Source organism: Gymnodraco acuticeps, unplaced genomic scaffold (genome assembly GCF_902827175.1).
Source record: "Gymnodraco acuticeps unplaced genomic scaffold, fGymAcu1.1, whole genome shotgun sequence".
Classification (NCBI taxonomy): domain Eukaryota; kingdom Metazoa; phylum Chordata; class Actinopteri; order Perciformes; family Bathydraconidae; genus Gymnodraco; species Gymnodraco acuticeps.
The window spans coordinates 2,450,766-2,462,186 of record NW_022990023.1 but is presented as its reverse complement, the minus strand read 5'-3'; the positions used below and the strand labels follow the sequence as shown (position 1 = coordinate 2,462,186).

Sequence of the window (11,421 nt, the reverse complement as noted above, 5' to 3'; positions counted from 1 at the left end):
GAGAATATCCAAGTTTAACAAAAAAATCACTTTTAATACATACTTTAATTTCTGAGAATAAAATCCTAAATATTTGAATAATTTATCGACAGGGACAGTTCCAGCCATTTTAATCAAATCTTCTTGCTTATATAGAGGCTATGTTTATGTAGATTTTCTTGACAAGTTTTCTTGTTTTCTTTCACAAGTTGTTCTGTGTTTTCTCCTCTCTCTTCTATTGGTTGGCCCTCTTTGGTTTTGATCTTCCTCGTTTCCTCTCCAATTCTTTCTCTCCAACCCTAAAGATCCTCTTCTTCTACATCTCTATTTTTTATTTTCTGTACCTGTTGAAGAGAAATAGGATATTTTAGAGAAGGACATGATTATGGGAAACATGATTTGGTTGACAATGGATACTGAACACAAGGACACTTTTGACAAATCAAATAAAACAAGCTATATTTGCAGACAAACAAGACATCATGACATCACTAAGAAAGCATGATGCTACCTATAAAATAACCTGTACAACGTCTCACTCAGATACAAATCTATTTCAGGTTAGGTGCATTGCAATTTAAGCATAATAAAACAGTGTTTATTAATGTAATTGCTGTCATGCATTATCTGGTTATTATCCAGCCCTTGTTGATAAATACAACAAAGCAGATGCATCCTAAATGATTTATTCTATGTTTATATATGCTATGCTTTTTGTGGGACACCAACAATATCAAGCCTTTTTACAAAAGTGGTACCAAAACAGGTATTGGTCACACTCCTGCCTACAGACAGAAACTCAGAGGTGATGAACGACTTCTGAGGATCTCCACATTCATTAGTCATCATGTCACCTTGTCAATTTGGGACAGATGTTGAATGCATTTAGTAGAAGGGAGAAGCCAGAGAACCCCATCAATAGGAGTGTGATAATATATAAAGTAGACACTGCTAAGGACGGATGGCATAATAACATACGGGACAAAACAGACGATACACCAACATGCACACAAACTACAGATTACTTGAGTTGTGGAATACCTTGATGTAGTTACACGCGGGGGGGCGGGTGAGTCTGGATATCAATAAGGGATAAGTGAGTTAATGATGAGGGAAGGGTGGAATTCGGCAGATGAAAACAGACATTATCAAACATGATGAAGTGATAAAAGAGATGATAGTACGAGATGAAGAAGAATTAAGTTAAAATATTAATGAAAATGAATTTAAAAAAGATGATAGTATTAATATATTAAAATTATGTTTTTTTTAAAAAATAAAACAGAACTGTTATTTTAGGTATAAATTCAAATATGTTAGAGTGAGAAAAAAAGAGACTACTTACAATCAATGTAGTTGCGGGCCACAAACTTCAGCACCTCATCAATAAGGATGACGGGGAAGGAAAGCTTCAGGACCACCAACCACTGTTCGACGTTCAGATGGGTCAGATGGAAGACCATCTGGGGGGAAAAAGAGTAGGGAGGAGTCAGAACTGATGGGAGACGACAGCGGAGAGCAACTACGACAAAAGGCACACGTCACAGAGGGCGATGTTTCAATATAAGACGGCTGACTTACGGGCATGGGGTCAACATAGATGATCACGAAGTGAAGGGACATGGAAAGGGCCATGGCCATCAGCAGCCAGATGTTGACCCATGGGGGCATGCGCAGCAGAGACTGGTTCTCAGACAAGCTTAAAAAAGAATAAAGAAAAAGTTAATAAATGTCTGTGTTTACCTGGAGAAAAATCACGAGTCATCATCTCTTGTGACTCAACATTACCTGTTGAGAGCGTTGGACATCTCAATGGTGACCAGCACAGACAGGGCCATGGTCATGGGAGCGCAATGCTCAAAGATCGTGCACTCGACTCCGATGAAGTCCTCGTTCTCAGGGCAGCACTGCATGAAGTGGGACTGTACAGAGGAGAGGGGGGTTATTTAGTGACTGCTTGTAAGTTTGTTTGAAAGATAACTTCTTCTTAAGATACAGCCCTTTTCATACTGGATTACTTCTAAATGATTTGATGAAGAGAAAATTAATTTCCATAGTGAATATTATGCTTTTAAAAGCCAAGAAGGATAAGTCTGACCCATAGGTTAACGTAATGGAGAGACAGGGTTAAAGAAAACGTCCTTTTAATGGAGAAAATCACGGCAGGATCACAGTTTGACAAGTGTTTTAAAATATACACCACCATTATTACAAGCATTGCCAAATGTCTAGTCATCCTTTTCTCCTTTTTTACTTTATTTTTTATAGCATTGGATTCCTATAACACCAGTTCTTCATTTGGTTAATAATACAGTCATTGTATTATCAAAGCTGTTTATGAAGACAATGAAGACGTATTTTATAAAAATGATGAGATTAACATTTTAGAAGTTAAATTGTATATTGAAATTGTATATGTGTCTTTTTTTCAAGTTGTATGCTCGTTATGTAGATTGATTAAATAAGAAATATGTTAAAATAATTAAAGAATGGTAAATTACCAGCTGGTAGTAGGTGACACCGGGTCCCTCGGCGTCATAGAGGAACCAGTAGGCAGCACCTCCAACAGTTGCCATTCCGACGTATCCTGTGAGGGAGACACATGACGGAGTCAGTGTAGGCGGGGGTTTTTCAAACCGAATACAAACATGGCGTCCAAAGTCCTACTTACCACCAATAACCATATATCTGAAGAACAACCATCCGGAGATCAGGGGCTCCTTGGCGGAACGTGGGGGCCTGCCCATGATGTCAAGATCTGGGGGGTTGAAGCCCAGGGCGGTGGCGGGCAGACCGTCAGTGACCAGGTTGACCCACAGAAGCTGGACGGGGATAAGAGCCTCGGGCAGACCCAGGGCGGCGGTCAAGAAGATACTGAATGAAGAAAAGGATAGTAATCAGACAAATGGACACAGAGAGAGAAGGCTGAAGTGTGTGAATCAGAGCTTCAGCCACTCACCAGACGACCTCACCAACGTTGGAGGAGATGAGGTAGCGGATGAACTGCTTCATGTTGTTGTAGATGGCTCTGCCTTCCTCAACAGCAGCCACAATGGAAGAGAAGTTATCGTCAGCCAGGACCATCTCAGAGGCAGACTTGGCAACGGCAGTGCCAGAGCCCATGGCGATGCCGATCTCGGCCTTCTTCAGGGCAGGGGCATCATTCACACCATCACCGGTCTATGGAGGGAGGAAAGGACGCATGAGTTCAACTACTCTCAAACAAAACACATGTACGGACAAATAACCTGACACAAAGCCACCAACACACTGTGCTCTTACCATGGCAGTAATATCATCGAATCCTTGCAGGAACTCAACAATCTTTGACTTGTGGGATGGCTCCACACGGGCGAAGCAGGAAGCTCTCTTCACGGCCATGGTCTGTTGCTCCAGGGGCAGATCGTCAAACTCACGTCCGGTGTAGGCCTTTCCTTCAACATCCTCATCCTCGGTGAAGATGCCAATACGACGGCAGATAGCGATGGCGGTTCCCTTGTTGTCACCTGGAATATGGAGGAGGAGAGGTTTAGTGAAATGAAATGAACGTTTCTGGGATTAGGGTTACAGTGTATTTTTGATCAAATTCAAAACCCACAATAACAACTTTATATTAAACTTTACACTTTGGTTTAATTTAGATTATACATTTTCCTTACTCAAAAATGGCAAAAAATCTTATAATTATATAATTCATTAATAATTGTTCTACAAGAGAACACAAGGAATTTAGTTGTTTTGATATAATTAGTGATAGTATTTTATATAGTCGGCTATATCTCAGTATGTAGCTGCATATACATAGAAAATACAGTTTAGTTGTAAAAGTGTGTTGCAATGGCACCATCTACTGGAATGTCTAGTATGTTTAATTTTCACAAAAATTTTTTTAACCAAAATTCATGCTGTCTCCTATTTTCAATTCTAGTGACATATTTAAATTGAAATGAATTTGTATTTATTTTGGCCTTGTTTTTGTAGCACACAATATCATTGTTGTGGTCCTTCTCTTTTCCTACATAATATGTATATCATGTTTTAAGTTAGTTCAAGTTTACTAACACTATTTTTCATTGGTTATTTACATCTTAGTTTCAGTTTGAATGTACTGTCAATACTTAAGTTGGTTTATATCTTCCATATGTATACACTTATATTACAAAACAAACTGAACTTAACTTGTTTTATGGCATCTGGTTAGATGCTAAGTGCAATTCGTTATATTAGCACTTGTTCTCTGTGCAACAAAGATCTATCAAATCTAGTCTAATCTAAATCTAAAATGACGGCACATTTCTGAATTGATAATCCTTCCAGCCCATAATACTAACCAGTGATCATAATGACACGGATTCCAGCAGCTCTGCAGAGCTCGATGGAGCCGCAGACCTCCTTACGGGGGGGATCCAGCATACCCACAATTCCAACAAAGGTCAGGTCAACCTGAGGAGAAAAGCGTGAGTTCAGTCAAAGTGTTCACATGTAGTCAAGGTTACATCCACACATCTCTTTATGGAGGCGCTGGGCTCTCACCTCGTAATCGGCGAACTTGGTGGCGTCCTCGAGGTTCATCTCATCCATCTTCAGGGGGGAGTCACGGGTGGCGAGGGCCAGGCAACGCAGGGTGTCACGCCCGGTTCCCCACTCCTTGATCACACTCAGCATCTTTTCCTTGATGGCGGTGGTCAGGGGCACGCGGGTAGCTCCAACACGCACGTATGTGCACCTGTCAATCACACCTTCTGGGGCGCCCTGTGGTAGAATACAGCACGATTATCTCATGTTGAGTTGAATGCTTCACCAACAAAGTGCAGCTGTGTGATCAAAGGCTGTGAAAGAGACGAGCAACTTGCCTTCACGAACATCTTGGCTCCACCATCACCCTTAGTGGGAGTGCAGTACACGGACATGGACTTCCTGTCACGGGAGAACTCAAGAGTGACGTCCTTCTTCATGAGCTGCTTGACAACCTGTTGGATAAAAGTTTTTTTTATTAGAAAGGCAGATTGGTACAAAGTAATAGATTTGCGATGGTTGGATCAACCTTGTCACATCCAGCTACCGCTCATAAATGTGAATGTTCAACAACATGTAGCAAATGGAGGGAGGAAACTTACTGAGCAACAGGCGGTGGCTCTCTCAATATTGGACAGGTTCTTCACGTTGCTGTTGAAGACGTTCATCTTCTCCACCAGGCAGGACAGGGCGGTCTCAGTAGCCTCACCAACCTTCTCATAGATCTTCTTGGTCTGGAGAAATAAAGGGGGGATGCAGATTAATTATCTGTGGAAAGTCACAGGATTTCTGACATTTTCCTTATTTTTAAAAATAATTATTATCCTTGTGTGTATTCTCTTGGGTGAGCCTTAATTTCCCTGCGGGGATCCATAAAGCTCCATCTTATCTTATCTTAAGCACCCTGCATGACCTTATGACTTTACCTCGTTGTAGTCCAGAGTGGAGTCGTTGCACAGGGCGCAGATGGTTGCCATCTCAACAAGGCCGTCGTGTGTGCTGCAGTTGGTCTTTGTACCACCCTGGGAACTGAACAAAAGAGAAACAATTAGAAATAAGTGAGAGGCGGTTCAAGTGCACTTTTATGTATGCCTGACACTGGGTTTGAACAAGGAAAAACAACTTACACCTCGCCCTCGGGGGTGTACTTGGAGCCAGAGATATCGAAAGCATCAAGTTCAACATGGTCGCCATCAGCGTTCTTGATGATGAACATCTGTGGGCGGAGGACACAATCTTAATTGTAGGCCAAACTGTTGCCAACAAAATCACCTTTCTGAGTGTGAACAGTGTGTCACCCACCTTGGTCACACACATCTGGTTGGTGGTGAGGGTGCCGGTTTTGTCGGAGCAGATGACGGAGGTGCAGCCAAGAGTCTCCACAGAGGGCAGGCTTCTGACGATGGCGTTCTTCTTGGCCATACGGCGGGTACCGAGAGCCAGGCAGGTGGTGATGACAGCGGGCAGACCTGAGAGACACATCAGGGGAAATGTGAAGCAGTGGAGGAACACAAACACTCTGTCTGCAGAGGTGGGGAAGGTGCTCAGATCTTGTGCTTGAGTCAAAGTAGAAGTGTAGGAATACTAAAAGTCCTGAAATTAAAATGTTGCTCAAGTAAAATTAGAACAAGTAAAATATACTTCAAGTACCAAAAGTACTCATTATGCAGATTGGCCCATTTCAGAATAATATATTTTATGTGTTTTTGATAATAACCTAAAAGTGTCATCAAAGCTGGTAAAGTTACAGCTAGTTTGAATAACTGTGTATATTGTAAGGTAGCTTACAATGAATGAAAAAAAATGAAATACTGAAGTAAAGTACAAGCACCTCAAAATTGATCCTAAGTATAGTACTTGACTAAATCTACTTTACACTACTGTCTGTCTGTCACTTTCTGCTGTTATTGGCATGCTCCCCTTACCCTCAGGGATGGCAGCCACGGCCAGAGCCACAGCGATCTTGAAGTAGTAGACAGCTCCACGGATCCATGAGCCACCGTGGACGGGGTCGTTGAAGTGGCCGATGTTGATAGCCCACACAGCAACGCAGATCAGGGAGATGACCTTGGACAGCTGCTCGCCGAACTCGTCCAGCTTGGCCTGCAGGGGAGTCTTCTCCTGCTCAGTGGCAGCCATCTGGTCACGGATCTTACCGATCTCAGTGGAGACTCCGGTGGCGACAGCAATACCGATGGCCTTGCCAGAAGCGATGTTAGTGCCCTACAGAGGAGAGAGGTACAGGTATAGGTAAGGATAAAGGCTAAACACTGAAACACAGAATACATGGATGTTGGTAAATCACTTACAGAGAAAAGCATGTTCTTCTTGTCCTGGTTGACGGCCCTCATGTCGGGAACAGCCTCAGTGTGCTTGATCACACTGACGGACTCACCTGAGAGGGGAAAACACAACATTTAATCAAAACTGACAAAAGAGTTTGGACAGAAAAAACACATATTTAAGGTTTCTTGAAAGCTTACCAGTGAGGATGGACTGGTCAACACGCAGGCAGGTGGACTTGATGGAAACAAGCCTAATGTCAGCGGGGACTTTGTCACCAACTGTTGGGAATAACAGAGAAATCGTCAGTAAAACGTATTGAAATAAATGATTCATAAAATCATTTTTTACATTTAACATAAAATGATTGCAACTCTAGTGAATATGTATATTTTCACTTGCACCTCCATAACCTTCGAATGACACACATATTTAAAATTAGGATTGAAATTTCTTTAAATTAAGTAACTTTTTTGTGCTTAATTCATGACATTTTATAATTAAATTTAAACTAAACTGACTGAAAGGCCCATTGAGAATAACCCACACATGGTGGAGGAGGAGGGGGGGGGGGCAACAGGTGTACACTGACAAATGAACAGAAGTGTGCAATGGCAGCTAGGGGAGAAGAGGTGTGGCAGGTGCTAGTGGGGGTATTTATACTCAGGATTTCCTTCAGTCAGCATGTTTTAACAGCAGTGCTACTCACATTTCCTTAAAAAGACACGCAGCTTTGCTATCAGTCACATATATCCTGAATATTTGTGTCCGTCTTCCTTTCCCTTAACAGAAATGTAAGCAACACTCTGAAGCTGAGTGGTTTCTTTAACTGTGTCATTGAAATTAAACGGTGAAGACTATTGGACACAACAGGGATTTTACCACAGATCTGTTCATTTACAGATCAGGTTGTACTTTTAAAAATGATAAATCTTGGCATTTCTTACCACAGACTTCAACGATGTCACCAGGGACAATTTGTCTGGCCTTGATCGGCTGCACACTCTTTCTGTCAGCACGGTAAACCTTGCCCATCTCAGGCTCGTACTCCTTGAGAGCATCGATGGCGTCTTCAGCGTTACGCTCCTGGGACACACACAGACAGAATAAACAGTCATTTAAAAGTCACAACAAAACAGCGGGTTCAGCTTGATAAAGACGTATACATTTGTATACAATTTTGAGAAAGAAAAAAAACACATTTTTATCCTTGAACGTCCTCTAGCAGGATTTGAGTCAAAACATTGATATACAACATCCTGATGACGAATGAGTACGTAATATGTATGATCTTAAGTTACGATAAATATTAGGTATTTTTTCCCCCCAAACATACCAGTTATTGTGTGGACAGTGGTGCCCGGATCTATGTAAAATATGTTATAAATAACAACTGGGCCCAGAGATATTATTTGGATGGATGTCATTTTCTCAATAAAGGTAACCAAATTAAATTCTGCTATTTGATTCGAAGAGCATGACTTGCATAAAGTGAATCATCTAACACCTGTCTGCTGGTTACATCATATCTATCTTCTAAAATTAAAATTAGAGTCTACTTATGTTGTTTACAAAATATTTACTCTATGTTGTAACATTAACTTGAGAGCAACTAGTCCAGTTGAGCAACTGATCCTGGGTATAAGGCACAGCAGTAACTGGAGCCAGTGTACTTTCTGTCATCATCTTATTGCTCAACGTGCCGGGCCTCGTCACTGACCTGCCATACTCCAACAATGGCGTTAGCGATAAGGATAAGAAGGATGACGAAGGGTTCCACGAAGGCGGTGACGGTCTCTTCACCTTCCTCAAACCAGGCCAGCACCTGAGGTCAGAGCATAAAGAAGAAATCAGTGTTGGTGTGAGCACACAAGTGGAGACAACAGTGAAAGTGGGCCAAACCGCTCCTGAGACACAATGTGCAAATATGTCCAAATCTGTATATAATGTACTTTAAATGAACAATTACTAGTGTTTAAACATTTGGATTGGGCCTGAATTAGAATAGTCTTCCAGCTTTGAAATATTCTCTAAAATGTTTGAATCTGAAAAAGAAGGGGATACATTTGAAGGGATTGTGGAGGCTCTCTGTGGGCATTAAACACGTGTATGCATTTAGCATATTTCACAGTAGTTTGTAATAGCATGCAAGAATGTGAAAAAAAGGTGTGATGATTTAAAGGTGTAATTATTCAGGCCTTGTCAGTTCCCATATTTCCAAGTGTTAATGCCTGTTATTTTGATATTAGTACATCATAATATAATTACATAATGGTCCTTAATTTGATCTCAGTGTCCCGTTACTCCTTCTGACTTCAACCCTCTCTCTGTGGAGGCCCTCCGTTCCGTGTTTCAAGCTTGACCTTTCCCGAAGGATTCAGTTTCTCTCCTCAGCTTGGGGCTTTCTTAAAATAAACCCCCTCAGCCCCCCTATACTTCCCTGACCCCCATCTCTCACTGGCTCCTCAATATTCGCCTTCTAAGGCCATCATGACAGCTGCTCGAAGGGGTGAAAGCTGGGTATAGGAATGAATACACCTCCTACAAGCTTGCAATCTGTCTCCCTCCTCTCAAGTTGTCATCCTCAAAAATAAATGGAGACATGAATGATCAACTGCTGCATGCTTTTTTACTACTGTAAGAGTAAGTGTGGTGGGTTTTAAAGTTAAATGCATTTTAATGACCTGTTTTTAAGATGGTTATCAAAAATTGTTATTGTGCCAAAAATGTAATTGTGACATTCAGAAGAGTTTATTCTTCTAAATATGAATTGTAAAAGTGTGCACCTGTTCTTTAGTAGATAACAGTAAAGTGTCTGATCCCACGTGGTGTCAGTGTCTGGATGTGTTGCTACTATCATGTCGACTACAAATCCTACTGCCGTTACTTACAAGGAACATGACAGGAATAGCCAGAGTTTAGAATTACTGACCTGATTAAAAAATAACTACTAACACTTGTTCACTTACAAAAGAGATGCAGGCAGCCAGCAGCAGGATCCTGACGAGCAAGTCCTCAAACTGCTCACTGATCAGCTCCCAGATGCTCTTACCTGAGCGAGACAGAAGGGGGAATACAGAGAATATAAGTCAAGGGATAATTATCACAGAATGAATGATATTACTGGATGTGAAAGTGTATTTGGGTCCAAAGGGAAGAGTTTAGAGTATATCATGTATGGGGGAAATCCAGTGTTCATATATGTGTTGGTAGTTGTATGTCATTAGCATGTAGGCATCACACAATCAAATTGCTGCCTGAATGTATTACTTTTACAACCCTTTTGAGAGCATTAATGATGGTCTTCATATCTGGGTTGAATTAGGTGTCTGTAGGCTCTTGTTCGGATTCAAGAACCTTGTAAATGTGGCTGGATAGACACTTACCCTCCTCAGCGGGCAGCTCTGGAGATGGACACCAAGGTGAAGGAAGAGAAAGAGAAGGAAAAAAAGGATGTTGAGTTAAAACGAATAATATTAAGAGAATAAACATGGTGTTATTCAAGTAACATTTTCATCAAAACTTTGGCAGAAAAAGTTAAACTTCGTTGTAGAGAATGATAAATGTTACCTTTAAGATATTCGGTTTCTCACATTCTCTAACTTCCATCTTTTACAACAAAAATGTACTTGCTTTACACTATAAGCGCTGTATGATAAAAAAAATCGTTGTACTGTATCAGCTTTGACTGACCTAGACCAAACGAAACCTCACTGCAGTGCCTCTAACTTTCTAAATTCCTTAATTCTAAGAAAAAATAAACATTACATCAAATTGCAGCTGAATAAAATGTTCCAAGATTACAGAAACATTGCTGTAAAAACAAAAATGCTTTAGAGGTAATCACATAATATTATTCGCTGTCTATCTTGCCATTCCACTGGGTATTGATTAGCAATCATATTAATAATAATAATGGATTACATTTTTTAATTAGAGCGCTTTTACATTAAGGATCATTTAGGAAGTAAGCCATCTAGGGACCTCCTCTTTATCCCCGGCCTAAAATTATCCATCTCTGCTGTTAACGCCTGCCCCATATATCACCCAGGAAGCTTCTTGAGCCATCACCTGTCTCTCTCGCTCTACAGCCATCTTCTTTGGCCATCTTTAAATAGCTCTTCAAAGCCCTCAAAGTCTCTGCTTCTCAATGTCCCTGCATTTCTACCAGCTGTTGCAAATCCTCTCTAAAAAGGCATCTCATGCAAAATCTCAGCCCAACTCAACTAGTATCTCCACTTACTCACATCTCCACAAACTATCCAAGCAAATGTACTTTGTGAAATATTAAAAATGCAAAAAACATTCATTTTTCTTTAACTGTGAAGTGAGAAGTTTCTCTATGTGGCCTAATTGCCAAATATTAACTTTCAGAAGGCTTCCAACCCCTCCCCAATGCCCGCAGTCTCACCATTAAAGCCATATTTTTCCAGGTTCTTCTTGAACTGGTCGGGAGTGAGCCCAGATTCCTCATTGACCCCGAAGTAGGACAGGCATTCTGCCGGAACCTTCGCGTGTGCGTTCTCCATCCTTTCAGATTAGACGTTCAATGTTCACCCTTGTTCCACCACCCTCACCTATAAGCTGGCACACTCCTATTCAGGAGTTCTGATCTGACAGAATGAGCGAATGTCTGCATACTTT

At 41.2% G+C, this 11,421-nt stretch overlaps 1 protein-coding gene across 2 annotated transcripts; it reads right to left on the bottom strand.

The window, feature by feature from the left end:
- Positions 1 to 9: 9 nt before the first annotated feature.
- On the bottom strand, positions 10 to 11,421 carry atp2a1l (ATPase sarcoplasmic/endoplasmic reticulum Ca2+ transporting 1, like). Of its 2 annotated transcripts, XM_034214593.1 has the most exons (24): positions 11,189 to 11,419; positions 10,164 to 10,181; positions 9,747 to 9,829; positions 8,498 to 8,602; positions 7,725 to 7,863; positions 6,978 to 7,058; positions 6,804 to 6,889; positions 6,420 to 6,717; positions 5,797 to 5,963; positions 5,622 to 5,710; positions 5,421 to 5,523; positions 5,097 to 5,228; positions 4,833 to 4,949; positions 4,513 to 4,731; positions 4,311 to 4,422; positions 3,262 to 3,485; positions 2,939 to 3,159; positions 2,651 to 2,853; positions 2,481 to 2,566; positions 1,768 to 1,901; positions 1,561 to 1,678; positions 1,325 to 1,442; positions 1,021 to 1,054; positions 10 to 323 (listed from the first exon to the last, which is right to left on the bottom strand). In XM_034214593.1, exons 1-24 carry the CDS (start codon positions 11,304 to 11,306, stop codon positions 311 to 313), a joined length of 3,018 nt encoding a protein of 1,005 aa, XP_034070484.1. In that variant the 5' UTR covers positions 11,307 to 11,419; the 3' UTR covers positions 10 to 310. The 2 variants fall into 2 exon arrangements, with proteins under 2 accessions (XP_034070484.1, XP_034070486.1); XM_034214595.1 differs by lacking the exon at positions 1,021 to 1,054 and having other exon boundaries at positions 11,189 to 11,421.